At 42.3% G+C, this 21021-nt stretch overlaps 2 protein-coding genes across 3 annotated transcripts; both read right to left on the bottom strand.

The window, feature by feature from the left end:
- Positions 1 to 21: 21 nt before the first annotated feature.
- Positions 22 to 5876, bottom strand: LOC116376938 (peroxisomal membrane protein PEX13-like). Its single transcript, XM_031838449.1, has 4 exons — positions 5677 to 5876; positions 4219 to 4970; positions 3296 to 3418; positions 22 to 2946 (listed from the first exon to the last, which is right to left on the bottom strand). The coding sequence occupies exons 1-4, from the start codon at positions 5748 to 5750 to the stop codon at positions 2624 to 2626; spliced, it is 1272 nt and encodes a 423-aa protein (XP_031694309.1). The 5' UTR covers positions 5751 to 5876; the 3' UTR covers positions 22 to 2623.
- An 8029-nt stretch (positions 5877 to 13905) lies between these two features.
- On the bottom strand, positions 13906 to 21015 carry LOC116376939 (proto-oncogene c-Rel-like). 2 transcript variants are annotated; one of them, XM_031838450.1, is made up of 6 exons: positions 18509 to 21015; positions 17187 to 17291; positions 16753 to 16971; positions 16551 to 16616; positions 16363 to 16434; positions 13906 to 16236 (listed from the first exon to the last, which is right to left on the bottom strand). In XM_031838450.1, the coding sequence occupies exons 1-6, from the start codon at positions 18669 to 18671 to the stop codon at positions 15341 to 15343; spliced, it is 1521 nt and encodes a 506-aa protein (XP_031694310.1). In that variant the 5' UTR covers positions 18672 to 21015; the 3' UTR covers positions 13906 to 15340. The 2 variants fall into 2 exon arrangements, with proteins under 2 accessions (XP_031694310.1, XP_031694311.1); XM_031838451.1 differs by lacking the exon at positions 18509 to 21015 and having other exon boundaries at positions 16753 to 17044; positions 17187 to 17276.
- Positions 21016 to 21021: the final 6 nt, after the last annotated feature.

Genomic DNA, 21021 nt, shown 5'->3' with positions numbered 1-21021 from the left:
CAGAGAGGCAGAGAGGCAGAGAGACAGAGAGGCAGAGAGACAGAGAGACAGAGAGGCAGAGAGGCAGAGGGACGTGAAACAAACAGGCAGCGAGTCAGGAATGAACGCTTACAGCCGCTCGGTCATCATATCCAAATCAGAGCTATTTTATTACTGGTCCATTAACAGGAAATTAATTGGCAACTATTTAAATAATCGCTTGAGTTTCATTTACGTAGTTTTATGAAAGCCCTAGCAATGAGATATTAATTACCACATCAATAATGGAAATAATAGTTAGTGGCAGCCCTAATCCCAATTATGAAGGATTTTGTTATCTCAAGTGAATTGGGGTATGACAGCAATAAGCAGCCACACACACAATATGATTACATTATCATATGTGAGGTATTGCATCAATACTGATTAACGTATTCCGCCCCGCTCCAGTCACAACTGAGAATGTAGCTCGTAGAGGATAATCATCACTCTCGGTTTAGCCACTTCTTCTTTTTAAAGGTCAGCCATATTTCTAAACTAACATTAATGCTTTTGTTTGGGGACTGTGTAATGCGTCATTTACGAAAAATCTAAATTACTATGATTTTTTTTAAACATTAAATACATCATAGGTCATAACTTCCTGAAGGGTCTGCAGAGCTTTACTCTGATTTAATGTCAGCAGCATCCAAAGGTCGAGAATTGAAGCATTTTACATACATTTGTTGATACGATATAAATCCATAATAAGTTGTACAATAGAGAAAGTTCGTGTCAGTAGAGTAGTGATGCTAGCGGAGGCCTCTCTGTCCTCCTCCTGCTGCATCAGCTGCAGATGCGTCCATGGTCAAATTAAATCAGCAGCTTGTCTACACGTAGGTTAATTCAAACCGCAAGAAGGATAAAATATCGTTGACATACTCAGCTGGTGTCGGAGATATTCTCTCCTCCGTCGTCTCGTACAGTAAACTGAGCTGGTGTCTGTTTATGTCATTGTGTACGGATGGTGCTGATGCTGCGGTCCACTCCTACCGGCTACTGAGGCTAATGCTAGCTAGCTAACTTTGAGGGACAGGATATGCTGCCTTCAGGTATTCCTCGTAAAATCCTAATCAGAAACGCCATACCACGCGTCACGACAAATACGACCACAATCGCCCCAGTGACGCAGTCAGCAGCACTGTACTGCAGTTGTTGGGTGCTGCAGTTTTCTTCCAAATAATTGTAGAATATACACCTCCATAAACAATTTTGCTCAAGTCTTGCCAAGTCTTCATAGTTAGTTTTGTGTGACCAATATCCAGTATTCGGAAAAGCGCTCTATAAATAAAATGTATTATTATTAAGTAGCGGTCAATTCTGAGAGGTACTTTAGACAAAGTGGACCATGAGCTGTGAATCTTTTGTTAAAGTACTTTATCTAAGGTATTCACCGGTAAGCACAGCTGCACTCATACCAGTTTTTCGGAACAGTCCACGAAGGCAGCATTACCGCTAGCTTCACTCAGCTAGGTTAGCATATGAGGTAGCAAAGTAACGTAAAGTGGCTACTTACACACACAGTGTACACACAGTCGTTTGTAAACGTTTAAGCCCAGTAGCACGGGGGGTTATCGACAGGCTGTACTGTCGAAATGCAAACTCAGAGGTCAAGTCTTAAACTACTTTAGAGAAATCAACACTTTGGTTACTTCCGTCGTATTCAGCCGAGTCGTCCCTGTTGTCGCACTGCAGCAGGTTAAGCGTCCTTAGAGACAGCGGCCTTAAAACCAGCGCTTCTGCCATCAGTCCCCGGACTTAAGAACAAATGAAATAAACACTATTATTTCAATACAATGAAACCTAAAACTAAACTAAATAAGCTCTCTTGGTCTTAAGGGTAGATTTTACCGTTGAGATGTTACTGATGTTTAAAAACGCAACTAAACATGCTTTATATTCACATTTTCCTTCTGATGGTGTTACACAAAAAAGGCAAAACGTGATTTTTAAAATATTTATTTTCAAAATAATTATATTTACAAAATTACAATCTGTGACTAACAAACAGCTGAAACAGCTGATTCATTCCTTCTGAATGAATCGAATCACATTTGCCTCACAAAGACAAGGACCAAGCAGCCTACAAGTGAGGCCAAGAGACATGATTACCTCATGAAACTGTCCTCACTGTCAGTATACAGATGATGTATCAGTGTGCCTCATTAACTTAAACATTGAGCTAATTATTGTTAGACAATATCAAGATATTGCATCTTAAATCAGACATGATGTAAAGAACGGCAGTGCACTGTATTTAGAGAACACACTAGACTTTCTTTTTTTCACAAGAAATGTCATGTTAACCTAATTTAAGACACGCTGGTTCTAAACAGAACAGCAAAACAGGAAACCTGTGTATGGAAACCCGTTTTGACCTTTAACCTTATCAGAAGGTCCAGATGGTGTTCGATGATTTCAATAATAAGCTTCGGAACTACTTTGAGAAATTCTCAACGGAGGTCAATGGTGTTTCCCTAAATATCTACTGTCAGCTGATTATGAGTCAAGCTTCAGAGTTAAACGCTGCAAACGAATACTGACTGAGCCAACCGAATATGTGAACACACACAAACTTGCATACAGAGAAAGGCACGAACAGACATCACAGGTCAGCCTTCTCGGGGATGTTTAGCACCGTGCTGGAGCTGGATGTTCCCTGGCTGAAGGGGGCCGGCGCTCCTCTGTACGCCGACTCCAGCAGCACCTCCGTGGAGACCGAGGCGGAGGCCGAACCGAGGCCCGGGGCGGGGCTGGACTGTGGGTGTGCGGCAGTGTTCCCTTGCTGCACCTCAGCGAGCCTCTCCATCTCCGCGTGCTTTAGGCCCCGCCTCTTGCCCAGGACCTTGACGTAGTTGGCGGGGACGAGTCCCGTGGTCTGGCCGTCCGTGCTGGCCAGCAGCCAGCCGCGCACCTTCGGCTGGTGCTCTGAACACAGGGGAGAGTCAAAGGTCATCCACACGGGGTAAACACCAACTATCTCAGCTCTATTTTCCCAAAAGCAGGCCTTTCTCTTCCATCATTTACAATTTTTTTGTCACTCAAAAGACAAACTTTTACAGGCTTTTTGACTGACGTCTCTGTAGTACACAACATACACTTATTATACCACATGGACAGGAAAACCAGAGCTGTAACCCCACCTCTTCCTGATGAGGATAATATCCTCTATGACCGTATAAATGTATTTCTATGTTGCAACATTGACATATATCTCTAAAATAATACTTCAACTCATAAAATGTGTTAAACCCGCAGTGGTTTAAAGAGCTCTCACCTTTCGGGGCGAGGTTGAGCATGTCTCCGGCCCGCACAGAAATCTCCTCCTCGGACGCCCCTAAAAAGTCATACTCGACTCGGGCCACCACGTGGTCGTCCTCCCCGCTGGCCCAGTTAGTGGCTGAAGAAAATAAACGCAAAACACATCGTCAATTGTTAAGTGTTCATTCCAGGTAGTTTGTAAAGCCAGCAGTCGGAAGCTGAAATTAAGTTTTATTTCCTCACGTGCCACCGTCGTGTAGGTCAGTGACCTTTTCTACCGGCCACTCAAATGCTTTGTCTGCCACCTCTGAAGTCTATGTAGAACACTGAGTCAGTGGTACCAGGCAGTAGAAATATGGGATATGTCATGTAACCTTAATCTCTGAATATTTTTGGAACTGACACTAAATTAATCTGCCATGGTGGCAGGTGAGCCGAAATTTTTACCTGCTTCCTTTTTGACTTTTGTCCATTCGTTGTTATTATTGTCATTAGCAGTGTTATTGCTATTGATTTGTATTTTATTTTGGCGGTGTTTTGGTGGCAGATTCCATGTTTTTCTTTCGTTATTTGTTCCCTTTTTGGATTTTCATCCCATATTTGTTTTTACATTGTGATGTAGTGGTTTTGAAGGGACCCCAGGAAGAGGAGTTTCTACCTTGGTAGTAGGGAACGGGAATTCTGTGTAAATAAAATAAATACATAAACATTTACTCAAGCAGGCTAATTTCATTTCCTGCCAGCAGTAATTGTGATTAGCTGGAAAGAACACCGGCATTATTTTGGGCCATGATGGCACAAAGGTGAAAGCTGCTGATCTAAAGTCCAGAGAAAAAGGGGGACGGCTCCTGATCTTACAGTTAAAACTTAAATGTGTGTCAAAATGTAGAAGTTCAACGTCTCATCTGCAATTGCAAAAATCCTGAATGTTAGTCTCACCGGTCTCTTCAGAGCCAGGGCCCGAGCTCAGCAGTTTCCAGATGAGGTAGGGTCCCCCCAAGACTACAGCGAAAAACAGAAAGATTGGCCAGGACTTCACGGGCCGACTCTCCATCCCTGCTCCGTCCCCTCCGGACGCACTTGTCACCAGGGCATCAGCGGCACTGTCGGCCCACAAGTCGTCTATGTCGGCGTCCGACCTTCGCCCCAGCAGCCTCTGTAACCGCCGGTAGAGGTAGTGCAACATGCGTACCAGAGCTAAGGTTGAAAAAACACTGGTGAGGTGTGCACGCAGCCTCGTCAGGTGGTTGGCCACGTCCAGCACGGCACGGAAACTGTTATACACCGCCGAGTAGGTGGCGTTCAGCATCATGCTGACCGAGCCGAAGGCCTGGACGATGCTCTCGATGGACTGGAAGGCGCCGCGGCTGCTCTCCTCCGCCTGCTGCACGAAGCGGCTGGGGGCCACGTCTTCCGTGTGGGGGAGGCGGCTGTATCCTCCCGCGCCGAAGCCACCGCCGAAGCCACCGCCGAAGCCACCGCCGTAGCCACCGCCGTAGCCACCGCTATAGCCACCGCCATAGCCCCCATACATGGAGCTCCCATAGGGGCTGTAAGAGGAGGTGACGGAGCCGTAGGATGGACGGTAAGCCTGATGGACGGGACGGGGTGGAACCGGGGGCACCACACGGGTCAGGACAGGAGGGCCCGCAGAGTGGGAGGGGCCTGCAGCTGGTCCAAAGTTTGCAGATCTGTTTGGTGACAAGATCGAGACAAGACATGGGGATCAAAACATCTGTATTCATGTTGTTGTTTTTGTATACAGAAGAGCATAGGGTAGATTTAAATTAGCCAAGGGCCTGGAGCTGGTCTAAAACTACAGAAGGCATTAGGTTAATGATTCTGTGTGATTACATTAGCTTCAACTACCTTAAAAACAATGGTAATCGATAATAACCTTACTCAGATAAGGTCAATACGTGTCACATTTGAATTACTAACGTAACGCTAGATGAACAACAAAGATGGTGATGAGACACGAAGTAGTGAGGGGCAATAAAATACAGTTGCAAGGTTTAAGCTAATGTTTCGTGTACGAGCATCGTGACGTTATGCTACATTTAGTAAGCGGAGCCTGGAGAAAAACACTTCCCGTGCTCGTGTAGGAGTCATATGTCAGGGCTTCATTGGGCCTAGCTAACGTTAGCTGGTTAGCTAGAAGTATAGCTGGTACTTTGTTTAAATGGCTATCGTCGGTAAAATACTCTGACGAATGGAAACTTTTTGATAGGCCAATGGTTTATAGCACCATTGTTTGGGGGATTTCGCCAGGCTTGTGCAGCTACATTAGCGTAAGCTAGCTAACGCAGCAACAACATCGAACCAGCTACAGTCAGTAAACACAAACGTTGTCCTACGATACCGAGCTAGCTAACGCGGCTATTACAGCCCGTGTACCTGTAATTTATAGGCACACTCATTGCCCCCGGAATCCGCCTTTCCCATGGCTTTTGTGGAGGCTGTGGATCCATCGTTAAATATACATCCACAGAGTTTGACCAATAATAAGAACTCGCTTCCGGGATTCCTAATATCACCTTCCGGACCCTGTCCCAGTTTGTCCTGTTGCGTTCCAGGTCACCTCGTAATCTCCTATTTCTGATGTTGGAGAGAGATTTTATTCTTTTTTTTTTTTTACAAAGAATATATGGAAACTGACAACAGTACACAGTCCAACTAATGCCATAAAAATGTCATTACATTGTATGTCATAAAAACTAATATAATATGTCATAAAACTTTGTAATCTAGTGTGTGTGTCATAGAAATTCCATAAAAATATAGTGTAGCATGCCATAAAAATAATCTAGTATGTTTTAATAAATGTCTTAGTATAATGTGCCATTAAAATATTATAAATAATGTCATGAAAACATTTAATTGTATAGTAACGCCTGAAAAAATATAGAATAGTATTCCATAAAAAACAATATAGTATGTTATGAAAAATATCCTTGTATATTATGCCATAAAAGAAATAATAAAATAAGTTTGTCACAAAAATTACCTCTCAAATCCTGAGTTGTTGTTTTTTGCACTGAAGACGCTTAAACGATTGAATGCACAACTCGCTTCTGTCCAGCAGAGGTCGCTGTGACTTATCACAAAAGAAGAGGATAAAAGGGAATATCCCTCCTCTGTAATACACTGTATTTAAATTAAGAACACATGTTTTCATGGCTATTGTTCTCACTAATGTCCAGTCACATTGACAGCAGTCATTTTAAATTCCTATGAGTTTGGCTGAAGAGAAACATCCCCACTGCCCTATGGTATGCACTTCATCATTATGTAGTAACCTGCACTAGGACATTCAGATATAAAGTGTGAGCTGAATGAACATTATAGCACTTTTCTACTCTTCCGAACACTCAAAACACTTTAACATTACATGTCACCATTCACCCATTCATTCACTGATGACAGGGGCTACCATGCAAGGTGCCACTTGCCCATCAGGAGTAACTAACATTCACACACATTCACACACCGTAGGCACACAGCTACGGGAGCAATTTGGGGTTTCCCAAGGACACGGGGATCGAACAACCGATCCTCTGATTGATTGAAGACCCTGCTCTACCACTGACCCACAGTAGTTAACTATTGTTAAATATTCTACGAAATGCCCCTTCATAAGAAGATAGTTTTCCCCCTTTTAAAAATAATTCTCTAAATCCATTCTAAGAAAGAAAAAAACACGTTCTTCCCATTATTTCACACAATCAGACAACTGACGGAGACTTGAATGTTAATAAATCTAACAAACTGTCTAGAGGCTTTTTTGTTGTTGCTGTCAGATTTGGGTACTAACACTATTTCCTACGCCAGTCTCCTTTGATTGCCGACGTTGCAGCTCCTGAGATTTGACTTATATGACGTGTGTGAATTGGATTTGAGGGGTGGATCCCCCTTTGGGCTCTCACCAAGTGTGGATCAGTCAACCCCGTAGTAAGGTTTGGGGAGGGGGTGGCTTGAGCTGCAGCTATAGTGTAAGAAGAGCAGCTCTTGAGCGCAAGCAGTGGGCGCAGAGGTGTGCGGTGTGGTTTGAGGAGGGAGCCCCGTGATGTCAAGTGTCGTGCGTTGAAGAGCTGACGCTTTAGAGTCGCCGTGGGGTGGGACGAACAGAAGGTGCCTGTGTGTGTGTGTTGGTGACATGACGGAGTAAGGTGGGACTCCAAAGTGTCGGTCCCCTGATGCCGCCGTGCGTGGGAAGACGCTTGAGATGATGGTCCTGGTATTTGGGGTTTGACCTTTTTGTTGGTGATCATAGACTGTAAAGGATCTTTACAGTTTTTACTTGGCTCTAGAAAAAGAGACGCTATCTGACAAAAACAACCAAACTTAATAACATTTTTTAAAATTTTGAATGTATTTTACAACTTACTGGAGCATAATGACATTCGAATCAATGAGCAAACAAGGAACTGATATGACTGGTATCAGAGCTGTGCTTACTATTATTTATTTATTTGTTTGTTTATTTAGTTATTTATAAAAAATCAAATCTCTAATTTCTTTTATTTATTTATTTCTTCCTGTATTATCCTATATTTCATCTTTGTTTTTGTTTGTTTTTCTATTACTTCTTGTTTCCCTTTTCAGAAAAGATGATAAAGAGATGTTTAAAAAGATAAATAAATAGAGGATAATTACATTTAATGAATAAATTAAATGGGGAAAAGTATGAAGACACCCAAACATTACACTCATATATGTAAATATGCTGCAGCCACTGATTTCAGGCTTTCCACCAGATTTTTGGGACTTGGCTGCAGGGGTTTGGCTCCAAATCGTGAACCATTAAAATGAAATGTGAGCACATCGCTCTTTAGATGAACTGCTCCGCAGCTTGTAGACGCCTCAGATTCTTGGCGAGAGTTAGATGAGAAGATCGACGCCACTCTCATGTCTGTCCGTTGGAGGCCATGGAGACGGTTAGCTTAGCTTAGCATAAAGACTGGGAACAGTCGGAAACAGCTAGCCTGACTACAGGTTAAAAAAATATGCATAGCAGCAACCCTAACGCACACTAACTAACATGTTGTATCTCGTTTGTTTCACTCACACTAAAACTGAAGTGGAGTCTAATTTACAGCAAGAAAATGGATAGTATTTTCTGAAAATATAGACTATAACTATTCTTTCAAGTGAAGCTAAGGGCCAAAGTATTTTAGAAAGTTACTTTTGGCCATATAGTTTATGATATTGATATAAGTTAAGGCATGGAAAAAGGAGAATTTAGCAGTATAAGCTGCTCAAGCAAGTGTACTCGGATTATCCGATGTCCTGCTGTTGGATGGTCACGAAATGCACTGGAGGCAATTGCATGAGTTTTCTCTCTAAGGGCTGTCTGACATTTTTAAGAAGAAATGTTGCCAATTATTGCAGACGCATTTCAAAGAGATTGAAAAAAGATTTGCCGGGGCTGCCTCGAATTTACCCTGTATATTCCTGTGTTTATACAACCATGGTAGAATCCCTAAGCTTTCCCTCACACCCATATCTGCCTTTCTGTTCGTGCATTTAATCGACTGGCCCAACCAGACCTATGACTTCCCTCATCCCAACGCAGCATTCCTTTACTCGTTCTGAAATTCCACTGTTCCTGACTTGTTGTATGGTGTATTTTTGCTGGGCAGCACGCTGGATTGGCCTGAATGTAATGTGGGAACTTTTCACAAAACGCTGGTTCCTCCTTGCTCCGTGCGTGTCAGTGTGTCTTCTCTTTGTGCTGCAAACGTGTGTATTGCAATAAGTATTAATGACAGATGGGAAGATGGAGGCTTGTACAAAAGTGGAACTGTCAAGAGAAATTGTTAACAGAACATACAGAACTCAGTTTTTAGCCTGTGCGCGCACACACACAGAATGTTGACATGGTTGTGTGGCTGCTTATGAAAAAGGGAAATACAGTAACTGAAGGGACAATACGGTAGTTTCTATTATTGAAAAAAAAACGAACTGAGAGGCAACAAGTTCTGTTATCTGAGGTGTAAACTTAAAAAGGAAGACAGAAACTGTTTAGAAAGTTGAGAAACAATGGTCTGAAGTTTGAAGGCTACTTATCCAAAGTGTGTATATAAGTTGTAAACACTAAGGATGATAATATTAGTATGATATCAGATACTGTAGGCCACTACGAAGCCTGTTTGGAAAATCTCGGAGGCATTTAAGCTAGTTAGAGTTAGCTTAGCTTGACGAGTTAGCTTCCAACACAGCTCATTTATCTGCTACTTTTTTTCTCTACTTTGATCACAGCTACTGCCTTACGTATGTGTATAGAATACTGAATTACTAAGATGTTGGAGCATTATTCATTTTACAACTATAGGAAACATTATTAGAAAAGGTCATTGAATTAGCTTTAGCTAAGGCTAGTTGTATTTTCACTTCCAGTCCAGCTAGTTAAAGCTAATTGGAGGAGTGTCTTTGCAGTTTGCTTTTTACCTCTCTTTTGTAGTTTGTGCAAAATTGACATGCTGTTTTAGATCCCTAAATTATACTATCTATGGCATACTAGTTTTATATGGAAAACACATTTTGGCTTTGTAGAGCCCTGTAGTCTATATCAATGTTGAATAGCAGTGTTCTTTTACACTTCTTCCTATCTCACTACATTAGCATACATAAACTTAGAGTATGGTTCCTCGCTTGAGTCACTCATCTTAAGTATAAGACCACTAAAACAATGACATAAACCTGCTGAACACCCTGGAACACACAGGTATTCGCTGCTCTGGTCATACATTCACAGTAAAAGCTTTGTGGGATTTTCCCTTTGCTCTGAAACATGAGTTAGGTCTTGCATGAGGAGCCTCTCTAGCTACACATAAGTACAACACCTATAATTAAAATGTGCTGCAGGAAGTTTGCAAATTGTAGGATCAGGGAAATTGCTCTCAGAGAATGGAAGTAATAACTGCTCTCCATATTTCACAGAGAGATCTTGGCTCAGTGATCTTATAGGTGGAAAAGATGACTATATGTATTTATGACGTGTGGGCATCATTCCACGAGTTGATGCAGAGGAAGGCCTTTTTTAAACCTTGTTTTGTTCCTAAAACGGTTAATTGCTCTATGCAGACCGGAATCTGGCAAAGTTAACATATTTTATTTCTTCACTGAATAATGTATTTATTTACATGGGGCAGAAATTCTGCATAAACATCTGCATAAAACAAAAACAAAAACAAATCATGTTTGTCTTCATATTCATGGTTACATGTAGTAATATGAAACCCCAGATAGTTGTTTTTAACTTGTTTGAATTTAATGTGAATCCACATACAATGGGCATCAAACTCAATATATGAGGAATAGATAGAGGAAGTGGATAAATACCAATAAAATCTAACTTTCTATTATCAGTGCTGCAGGCACACACCTCTACCAGAGCACTATTGTTGTTCGAATGCATCTGTGACACGCACGCCCTGTGGTAACCCCGGCCATGATAAGGTGAGATAATGGTGTGTTCATTCAGGTGGAGTGTGACCGGATGCCTGTGTCGTCAGCAACCATTTGCAGTGAGCAAGGGTTTGCAAGCTTCACAGGAAGGAGGAGGAGGGGGGGGGCAGCTGAGTGAAGGGGGAGGAGACTGAGCAGCAGAGGAGGGGCATTACTGGAAATAGGTGGCTAAACAGGTCTGGCTGGCCTTTTCCAGGACATGGTTAGGAAATACTGAAAGAGACACACTGCACTAGCGCAGACTCTCCCTATGTGTGCACAGAAAGACAAACACGGCTGCACACACATACACGACGACATACAGTGTGTGTGACATGTGCCCCCCCCCCCCCTGCACTCATGCAGGACTAACTGTTTAACCCCAAGTCATAAAACTAACTCTTTGCAGAAGTGAAATATCCTGACTGAATTACTTCACTGTGATCTATGTGTCAGTGAAGACATTTGGTCCTCTTGTTATTTACCAATGCACGGATTTGATGTTGCAATACCTTGTTTCATTATACAGCCCTTTACCAGCTGCATTTTTCGGCTCTGGATGAGTAAGCACTGGGTTGAGAACTCACACGTAAACATTGGAGCCCAGGGTTAACATCTACATGAATCAGGAAATAGCTCGAGTCAGCAACAGGTTTTCGTTAGCCCTGGGCTTAATACAGGGCATGCAAAATTCCATGCTGCAGATCTCAAAAGGAATTGTAAGCCCGGACCAAAACCTATAACTTTGTGCTTGAGCTTTTGGACTGCTGCTCTCTGAAATAAAAAAATCTATGTGCAGTAAATGGAGTTTTTCTCTGGACTAAACAACCCTTGCAGTGAAGTCTCCAGTGAACTCGGGCCAGCATCAAGAGAGAAATTGCGCCAGCCCAACACAGATTTCAAAACATCAGTGTTTCTGTCAAAAGGACAATGTAGTAGCCCACATTACAGGAGCACACTATTACTATTATGTCATGTAACCCATAATAAAACACTTTCTCTGTCAACTCATCAATCCTGTTTCCAACAACAAGCACTGATAAACCCATTGTGCGCTACCCGCCAACTTTAACGGCCGACACACCAAGTTAGCGACTAGCTGTTGAACATAGTGGAGCATTTAGCAGCTAGCGAGCCAAAACAGAGCCAAAAGGAGAGTGAATAGGACTTAACAGGTGGCCAAAAACACAACTTCAAATGACGGCTGAGGCTGCTCCATATCTCAATAATATCAGTAGTTATATTCTAGTAATAGCTAACACGTAAGCCTTTTCAACGTGTCATTTTTAGCTTGTTGTTGGAGTTTTGACCAAAATAATGGACCAATGCTGTAAACTTCTCGAGGCTATTCTAATAGTACTTAGATGTTTTCATAACCACCGGTTGACTGCATGCATCAAATGACAAAAAACTGTAGACTCAATTGAGGGATCAATAATAAAAAAAAAAGATAAAATCAGTGAATCAAAACCAAAAGCCTGTGAGCGGATTGTTGACAGTATCCGGCGTGTTGAGGTTAAATCGGGGTTCACTGGTTTCTTATAACAACGAGACAGGAAGGATGCTGCATGCAGCGTTTCACCTCAGTCTCCTTTAATACGAGAGAACACAAACATCCAATGTCGTACATCCTGGATTCCTTGGCAGGACACACTGCTTGAAAAGTACCTTTGTGTTATTGAATGCAGAATTTTTCGAGAAATAAGATTAGAATCAACATTCATCGATTGTGATGAAAATATGAGCGGCGCTGATGTAAAAATGAAACTGTGCAACTAATTCACAGAGGATCAGTATTGTCGATATAGGTCAAAGCAAATTATGCCAGGCCGTGATCATTGACTTACTTACATGTATCTTTGGACAGATTTGGTTTGCTCCAGACATGAGCCTTGCTAACTGTTTCCCCTCTGCTCCTAGCCTTTATGCTAAGCTAATGCTATTGATCTTCTAGTCTATCTCTCAGCAAGAAAGTGATTAAGCACTTTTCCCAAAATGTTGAACCATCTTTCAGCTGTAAACGACTCGCACGTTGTGCGACACGTTGCAGTTTGACGTGGGATTATGAGCCGCACCATTTCTTTGCTGGGAGCAGTTACCTCAGCTGTTTCCAGTCTTTACACTTCACTAGACTAACCGAATGCTGGCTATAGACTTGGAGTATCTCTTCAGAAATGAAAATGGCTCAAAAGTGATGTAAAGCTGAAGGATTAAACACTTCTACATTTCTGCATGGACATGAAAGCAAAAGGTTTCAATTGGAAGACAATGTTTTGGCCATGAGCAAAATCCTGATGACAAGTTAGGTGAGGACAAGTCCAGTGAAGCTCAAACTGAAAGTGAAAAGTCACGTGGCTCATCGCTCACCACTTTGTTGTTGAGACACGCCGAAGTCAGAATCACGAAGACATGCTCACCGTCAGGCGCTGCATTATCTCTACCCTCAAGGCCAAAGCTTTCTGCCTACAGATACTCCTTAGAAACTATCAGCTGATTGCAGCCCAGTGCATCATACTGTAGCTTCTTGCTCCATTGATTCATGGTGTCATCGGTCACGTCAAAACATAACCTATGAGGAAATCTGGGGACTTTGGCACAATATTGGGAGACTTTTACAAAGCTGGGGAGGTTGTAATTTAACCACCCTTCTAAATCATTAGTCCGGTTGTATTAAACCACAGGTAACAGTAGCAACCACACTGATGCGTTAGTGTGTCAACTCTAAAGTTTGATTATGGTTGAAGTACCTCAAACTTGCATTCTTTCTAATGGCCAGCAGGGGGCGACTCCTCTGGTTGCAAAAAAGTGATTGTATAGACTCCTTCTCACTTGATTTATTACCTCAGTAAACATTGTGAACATGAGTTTATGTTCTCATTCTCTAGTTTCAAGTCTTCTTCAATACAGCATGATGTTCATTTTGTAAATTATGTCCATTTAGAGTCAAATAGACCATAAAGCAGGGTATGCTTTAGGGCGGGGCTACCTTGTGATTGACGTGTTCTGGTCTGGGTGTTGTCCATGTTTTCGTCTTAAATCTTAAACTCTTTCAGTGTGTGTTTTCAGTTCATGAAAGTTATTTGAAACATTTTGGTCGCCTAAAAGTTACGTTTGGTTATATTTTGCTGCACCCTCTCGTGTCACCTCTCCTTGGAAAAAACCCCAACATGGAACATGTAGAATAAGACAGACTCTGTTTATTAAGAACTGATCTTGTAGAAAAATCCAAAAATAGCAAATCTTACAAACTAGTCATCAAAAATATTTACTTCCTTTTACAACCAAAAAGCTTCTGAAGGGCATACAAGTAGAAAAACAACATGCTAGGATGAGCTAGACTACAGTTGACAGTTTATCATCAGACAACCACAATGTCCTTGAGCGAGGCGCTCTGTGAAGATATCGATAAGCTCAGCTGAACGAATGAAACATCAATAAAGTACAAAATTGACATCTTTATATAAAAAAAAAACCATCTAGTAGAAATGCTCTGAGAACTCTGAATAACACATGTGATCACTGTTATGACATAGTCATTACAAAGGAAAGACAACACTAAATGTGCTTCCTCCCACTTCCTCAATGGAAATTTCAGTACCTTGCCAGTTCTTGAGCATTTCAGCATTGTTATTGCTTTCACTCTCAACTATGGCTTACATGTATGTACAGAGCGCATTTATAACAGCAAATACTCTGCTAAGAAATCAATAAAACAGTACAATATGTAAGAATTCCTTTACAAAGCAAAAAAAGTGTGTACAACCATGATAACGAGCCATATTGTCTGCTCTAATTTCCAATCCCTAACATACATTTGCCCCCGTTTTATTTCCAAAATCAAACACTCTACTATACATTATGTTCACAGTGAATCCAACTTCACATGAAAAAGACAAAGAAAGAAAGTAGTACATTCACTTCTGCAGAATTCTAACTTTGGCTTGGAAACCATGAGCATGTTGTTGGTCATCTTTACAACCTAAGATGTTTTATCCCCATACTTCACCGTGCAGAAAGAAGCCAGTTGAACTCATGAGAGCTCAATTTAATTGACTAGTCTGGAGAATATCCACTAAAAGCCTCAACACCAGCAGCTGGAAATCAATCAGTGAATTAGGGGGAGTAATTTGAACTACAGTCCATTGGTTAAAGGTCAGGGTGTAACCTGAACAGGCGTCCTTAATATGAATGCAAATAGGTTCTGAAACTGCATGGTTCTTGTCTAAAATGAACCAAGAAATCAAATTTGATTAATCATTTTTAACAGAATGGTGTCTTTCCATATATTGGGAAGCAAAAGCCAATGCTTACCAAGCCATAGATGGCCAAACAAGTGTAGGAACCACCCTTGGTGATGTCTCTGCTAAAGAAGGAACTAGTTCGTAATCAATTGCACCTCCTAGAAACAACGCCTTTGTCTGGTTGTAGATTCCACATGGCTATAATTTTATGTAATTTGCCCACTGATGTAATAACCCAAGCAAATGCCCACTGATCCTTACTGGGCCAATATGGATGAAGCAAAATCTCTGTCTTTGCAAGGCTAAACAAGACCAACGTATTCCTCTGAGTTGCATCTGTTTATTTTTTGACACCGAAAATGTCACTCCTTTTAGTCACTTTGTCGAGTTGCTTTGATCCAGTCAGCCAAAGTTGTAAAGTGGCCTTCGGATGCCATGTCGTTGTCCGAGTACGGATTTTCCTGAGGCTGGGTGTTGCCACAAGCATCTTGCATCATTGGAATCATGTTGATGCCGTTGCTTATAGGACGAGGAAGCAAGTTGGTATAAGTATTTTCTTGGCTTTCGCTCGGGGATTGCATGACGGAAGAATGGGTCTCTTGTCGCATTGTGATCTGGGGCTCCTGCTTCAGCTGAGGCCCACCTCCCACCAGGCCCTTCAAAAAATCTTCCCCTTCCCCTACGAAGGAGAAAGAGCCCAGCCCCTGTGAGCCCCCTCCACCTCCGGGTACTGACCCGTTAAAGGTGTTCTGGACTTGATTGAGGGTAGTGAAATTGGGCCAAGCAGTCTGGAGACCCTGGTTCTGGTTGCCTGGATGGTTCTGGTTGCCTGGATGGTTCTGGGCCCGGGTCTCAGATGCGAGCTCCTCCCTTTGGTGCTGCAGCTGGAAGATTGGCTGGCTCATCACAGCAGCTTGGGGGGCTGGATCCAAGCACTGCAAGTCCCTCATGGAGAGCTGAGGGAGGGTGTTATTCTCAAAGCCACTGTGCTCCACTCTGTGGGGGTAACCAGAGACACGGTTTGCCTGCTGTTGCCTGCTGCTATTAGGACGTAGAAGATTGCTCATGGCACCGGACGGGTTTATGGTGACTGTATCCATTGAGAGTGCTGGGTTGGGATTTGCCCATGAATGGCTGACTGGCACAGTGGGAGCCTGCGATGTCATCATAACGTTCTGAGCGCCTGGTTGGAAGACCTGGTTGAATACAGGAGGTTGTTGCGGCATCGAAGGTGTGGGCTGTGGCCTCACGTACATGTTGCTGAGGTCTGGAAAACATACATTGACATTTAGTGTGATAGCAGGGCAGTATTATCCTGATCTGGATGGAAGCGTAGTATAGTTGCTGGCTTAACACCTAACCATTGCAATGTGAGGGAAACAAAGCCAGTTACCTTTTCGCATGTGACTCATGGTACTCTGTGGCACCGCCTTTGGCCGGTTTATTAGACCAGTGAAAGGAACACCTAAAGAAAGGACAGAAACCTTGGTTACAATGCATACATGTACACTGAATCTCATACATGCACATGGGGACATATGAGATGGGCTATATTGATATAAACAGTACCGTAACTCATACCTGACAGTCCTGATATCCTCATCAAGTGCTCTCTTCTCCGCTTTTTCTCATTGTAACCGTAAGGATCTAAAGCAAACGCAAAATGTTCACATGTATCACTTAAATCCACCTGAGACCCCCCCAGTTCCTGAAAACCACCAGCGGACACCGACCAATGGCGAGAGTTTGAGTTAATAACACAAAGAAGCAGATCTCTGCTTACCTTTGTCGTCGGGCAGGTATCTAAAATCCATGGCTTCACTGACTTCCTGATCGGAAGGCCGGCGCAACTGCATGTGCACGGTGACTGACTCCGTTACGGAGGTGTTATAATAGGAAGGAGTCTTAAAGACGATGGCCACTTGGCGATGAACGTCGGCCTGGGAGAAGGAGCCTTTGGCCTCCCAACCGTCGTCGGAGAAGAATCGCACCTCGATGTCGTCTGGAGGAAAGTGGGATGATGAGAAGACAGCAATGGAAAACTGAATGAGCATGCAAACAGATGGGCTCTATGGCTACGAGACGCAAAATGGATTCATGGATGGAAAACAATGGAGAGAAAATGTATGCAAGATATGAGAAATCTGTAAAACGTGTAAAACAACAAAATGCAGATTAGCTTATTGCGAAGGCCAACAGAGCATCGATAGTTTGTACCTTTCTGTACTTTGTCACACAGTAAGAAGATCTCATCCCCTCCCTTGACGCTGCCACTGTTCCGGTTGACCCGACAGATCCTCAGCTCCGCTGTGTTTGGGGCCCCTGATGATGCAGAAACAAGTTGTAACCATACAGCCCAACAGACGCAAACAATCTAAATCAAACTGCATTCTATGAGTGAGATAACATTTGTATTTCCAACAGTGATAGTGTCAGAGTCGGCCTTGACCTGATCTCGCTGATTGTGAAAAAACAAAACAGCTTTCGTGGCTCAGTGTAACTTGTTCAATATTTGCCTCAGTTTAGAAAAAGACCACAGTAGGTTTACAGTTGAGGCCTCAGCAGGTTGAGTCACATGTCACAAGAGAGTCAGAAGAGGAAGTGCTCCATGGCAACGGGGTTGTTTGAGGCTTTGTGTGTATAAAGAGCTTCCCCTTTCTCAATGTTTGTGAGGAACACTGAACTAGTTCACTAAGTGCAACACTCAAAACAGAGTTGAGAGAATAACTACTGGACACATGCACACAGGTCTTGCAACAAACACTTGGGTGGAAGCCAGTGCTCCCCAAAAGACAATTTGAAGGGTTTTTTTAATCTTAAAACTATGCAAGTTTACATCATTTTAGACCCATTATTATTTGGCTAGTATAGGCTAACGCCCAGAAAGACGAAACAGATACACACTGCATGAACTGTGTGTGCAAGTTACAACTGTATCATTGTATCGTCAAATAGAGACTTGACAATGGACAACATGCATATTATTAGACATCATAGCATAAATATATATGACAAAAATACCAAAGAAAATAAGATATTATTAATTTAATTGAATAGTTTTTATAGTTAAGCAGCATAATATATAATATAATTTTGCTTCTGCTACTGAAAAAAAAGAAAAGAAAACCATGAGAGATAGGTTTACCAAGAATGTACAGCATATTCCATACCACTTATCCTTCAATGTGAGCTCTTCTTTGCACATTAGTATAATTCCAACGAGGCCATTTAAAATCTTTTGCAAAGGTATTCTCCAACCAACACATTGTTGGAGGGCCTACTCTCTCTATGTGCAGGCCTACTCTCTCCTGCACTGTATATATTTACACCCCTGGCTTCATGGGTAACTTCTCAATTCTTGCATAGTAAAATTACTTTATCAGCAAGTAGAATATTAATAAAATGCTATGTAAGGGTATGAAATGACATGAATATTAGCATGGCAGTGCCGCGACGTTCTCGCCACATGCAGTTGCCCTAACATGACTTCAGCACGAAGACACACACGCTGTGACGCAGACCGAGCTCAGTCAACTCACTGTTGTCGTAGATGGGGTTGGTGACGATGGGGCCAAGCGGGATGGTGTAGTGGCCATTCTCGTCCTGCAGGAAGACCTGGATGCACAGGCGCACCACGTTCAGGTCGTACTCCTCCGTCTGCAGCAGCTGCTCACGTGGCACTGAGGTCACACACACACACATACATAGGAGTCATTATCACAGCTACATGAGAGGTGAGATGATGCATGAGACAAACAACCTGCAATGTAAGCAATGATCCCTTATATCACTCTGATTTTAAAAAAAGTATCATCAGCAAAATGTGCGGAATTATAGTACTTCTAATGCAAATATATGACCCTTTTTATACTATTAAATACAATATTATTGGACGATTATTGATGCATTAATGCGTTAGAAGCATTTTACAGTTGTAATTGGATGAGCTTTTTATTTACATATCCATGACAATGCATCATATTTTATAAGCTCCTCATACGTTTTGAATGAAAAAAATAAAATTTAAACAGTAACTACAGCTATCAAAATAAGTGTAGAAAGGGAAAAATTACAATATTAAGTACAAGTATAGTATGTACTTAGGTACAGTGCAATTAAATGGAGGCTCGTGGAACTTGTTTTGTGGTGCTCAAAACAAAAAAGTATCACCAACTTCAGGCTATTTATTTTAGGCCATAAACAAATGACGGCAGGCGTTTTGAAGGTGGATATCTCATGATGGCCGGCACATCATAACACCCGCGTGGCCAGACAGACACCACTAAACGTTTGCAGTCGCGCGGCTGTAATGTGGGTGAATTGATCGTAAATCAATTTAATCACAGAATGATACCATGGACCAAATGTGCAGAAGAATCGTGTGGTGAACAATTAATGAGAAACGTGTCACACCATCAAAGTGTAGATGGATGGACAGATAGATCTAGTCACATCTGTAGGCCGTCCCCAACACTTCGGATCAACACGTCACAGATAAGCTTTTTTTTTTTTTTTTTCAAGCCTCCACAGCCCACACTTTTATCTGCAAACACACACACACACGCGTCACACACACCGCCCTCAGAGGTGACGCGAACCTCGAAGGGATAGCTTTATAACTGAGACGCCCCCACACACACAGATACATACACACCATGCTTTCACATCTGCCTACTTTCTCTTCCTCCATCTCTCTCAATTTCTATCTATCACGCTCATGCCGAGGCCACATACCGCCTACAATTTGTCACCGCGGTGACGCTCTGCAACGTCACCTTCGGGGTGGAAAGAAGTGCCTGTGTGTGTATGTGTGTGTGAGACAGTGTCAGCAGGAGTAAGAGATGAGACTCCCTGCACGAGTAACCATGAGGGCTCCTGACGTGTGTGAAAGTGGTGGGACTAAAGTCAGAGCTCAACTCTTTTTGAATCCTCGATAATGTGAAGCGGCTCAGTGTGCAACAGCAACACGTGAGACGGAGGGGAAACTCCTCGTCCTAACTCACTGTGTCACTGGGCATGCTCAGTGCAAACAGCCAGCGTAAGTATTTTTCCCGCCCTGTCTCTACATGCACCGCTGGCACCAGCACATCATCATTCCCAAGGCTCAGGTCCAAGTGGAGTCACGGGTCATCGGTGCAGCTACGAACGAGTCGGTTTGGATTTTGACTCTATAAACATGTCGACATCATGGTCTGGTGTCTGATATCCAAAATACTTCAGCCTGGCTCTAAACGCTTGTAACAATGTCCTTGATGATATGCAGCATTCCGACCGTCTGACCTGCTTCATGTCACCTGCACATTTTTGTTTGGGGAAAAGGCTCATTTGCTATTACTTTCCTTCCACACATTTTCTTGCTGCTGTTGTTTTTCTTATTAAAGAGTGGCGGATGTTTGGCTGGTCTGAAAGAGCTTTGGGGTTGTCCAATGACATAATGTTGTACATACTGTGAATTTTTTATTTTTATTTTTTCTTCATATCCTCTCTAGTTACAATCCTGTATATTCTCTGTCTGTCTGAGAGTCACCTGTAGAAGATCAATACCACTCTCATAAATGTCTGTTAAATATGAATCAACGATGTGACAGCCAGAAGATGAGTAGCTTAGCTTAGCATAAAGACTGGAAATAGTACTTACACTTCTAAATACAAAAACCACCGTGTGCAACAAGACAGAGTTCGGTACCTTCGTACAGAGCTGTTAAACGGTGGATAAACTTAATGCTGAACACAACTGTACTGAATATAAAGGGACAACTTAGAATGCATTGTGCTGCTTTACAAGCCAATTTAAAACCATTATATTTGACTCTTCATTTCATTACAATAAATGAGTATAATGCTAGTTTTTTCTTGCTCCACAAGAAATCTGCATTTGATCAATAAAGCGTTATTTCTTAGAAAAATGATGGCTTACAAGGTGCTTAACACATATCAAATTAGTACTGTGCAGCTCGTTGACGCATTTTCTTGGTTTTCGTATACTGTGACATGTTTAGGTGTTGGCTCTCTCTCTCTCTTTTAGACATTTCTGTTTTCAGTTTGCGTTGTT

The sequence above is a fragment of the Anarrhichthys ocellatus genome, unplaced genomic scaffold (assembly GCF_004355925.1).
Source record: "Anarrhichthys ocellatus isolate YVR2014 unplaced genomic scaffold, GSC_Weel_1.0 scaffold726, whole genome shotgun sequence".
Classification (NCBI taxonomy): domain Eukaryota; kingdom Metazoa; phylum Chordata; class Actinopteri; order Perciformes; family Anarhichadidae; genus Anarrhichthys; species Anarrhichthys ocellatus.
The sequence above is the reverse complement of the archived record's forward strand: the minus strand, read 5'-3'. Positions and strand labels throughout refer to the sequence as shown.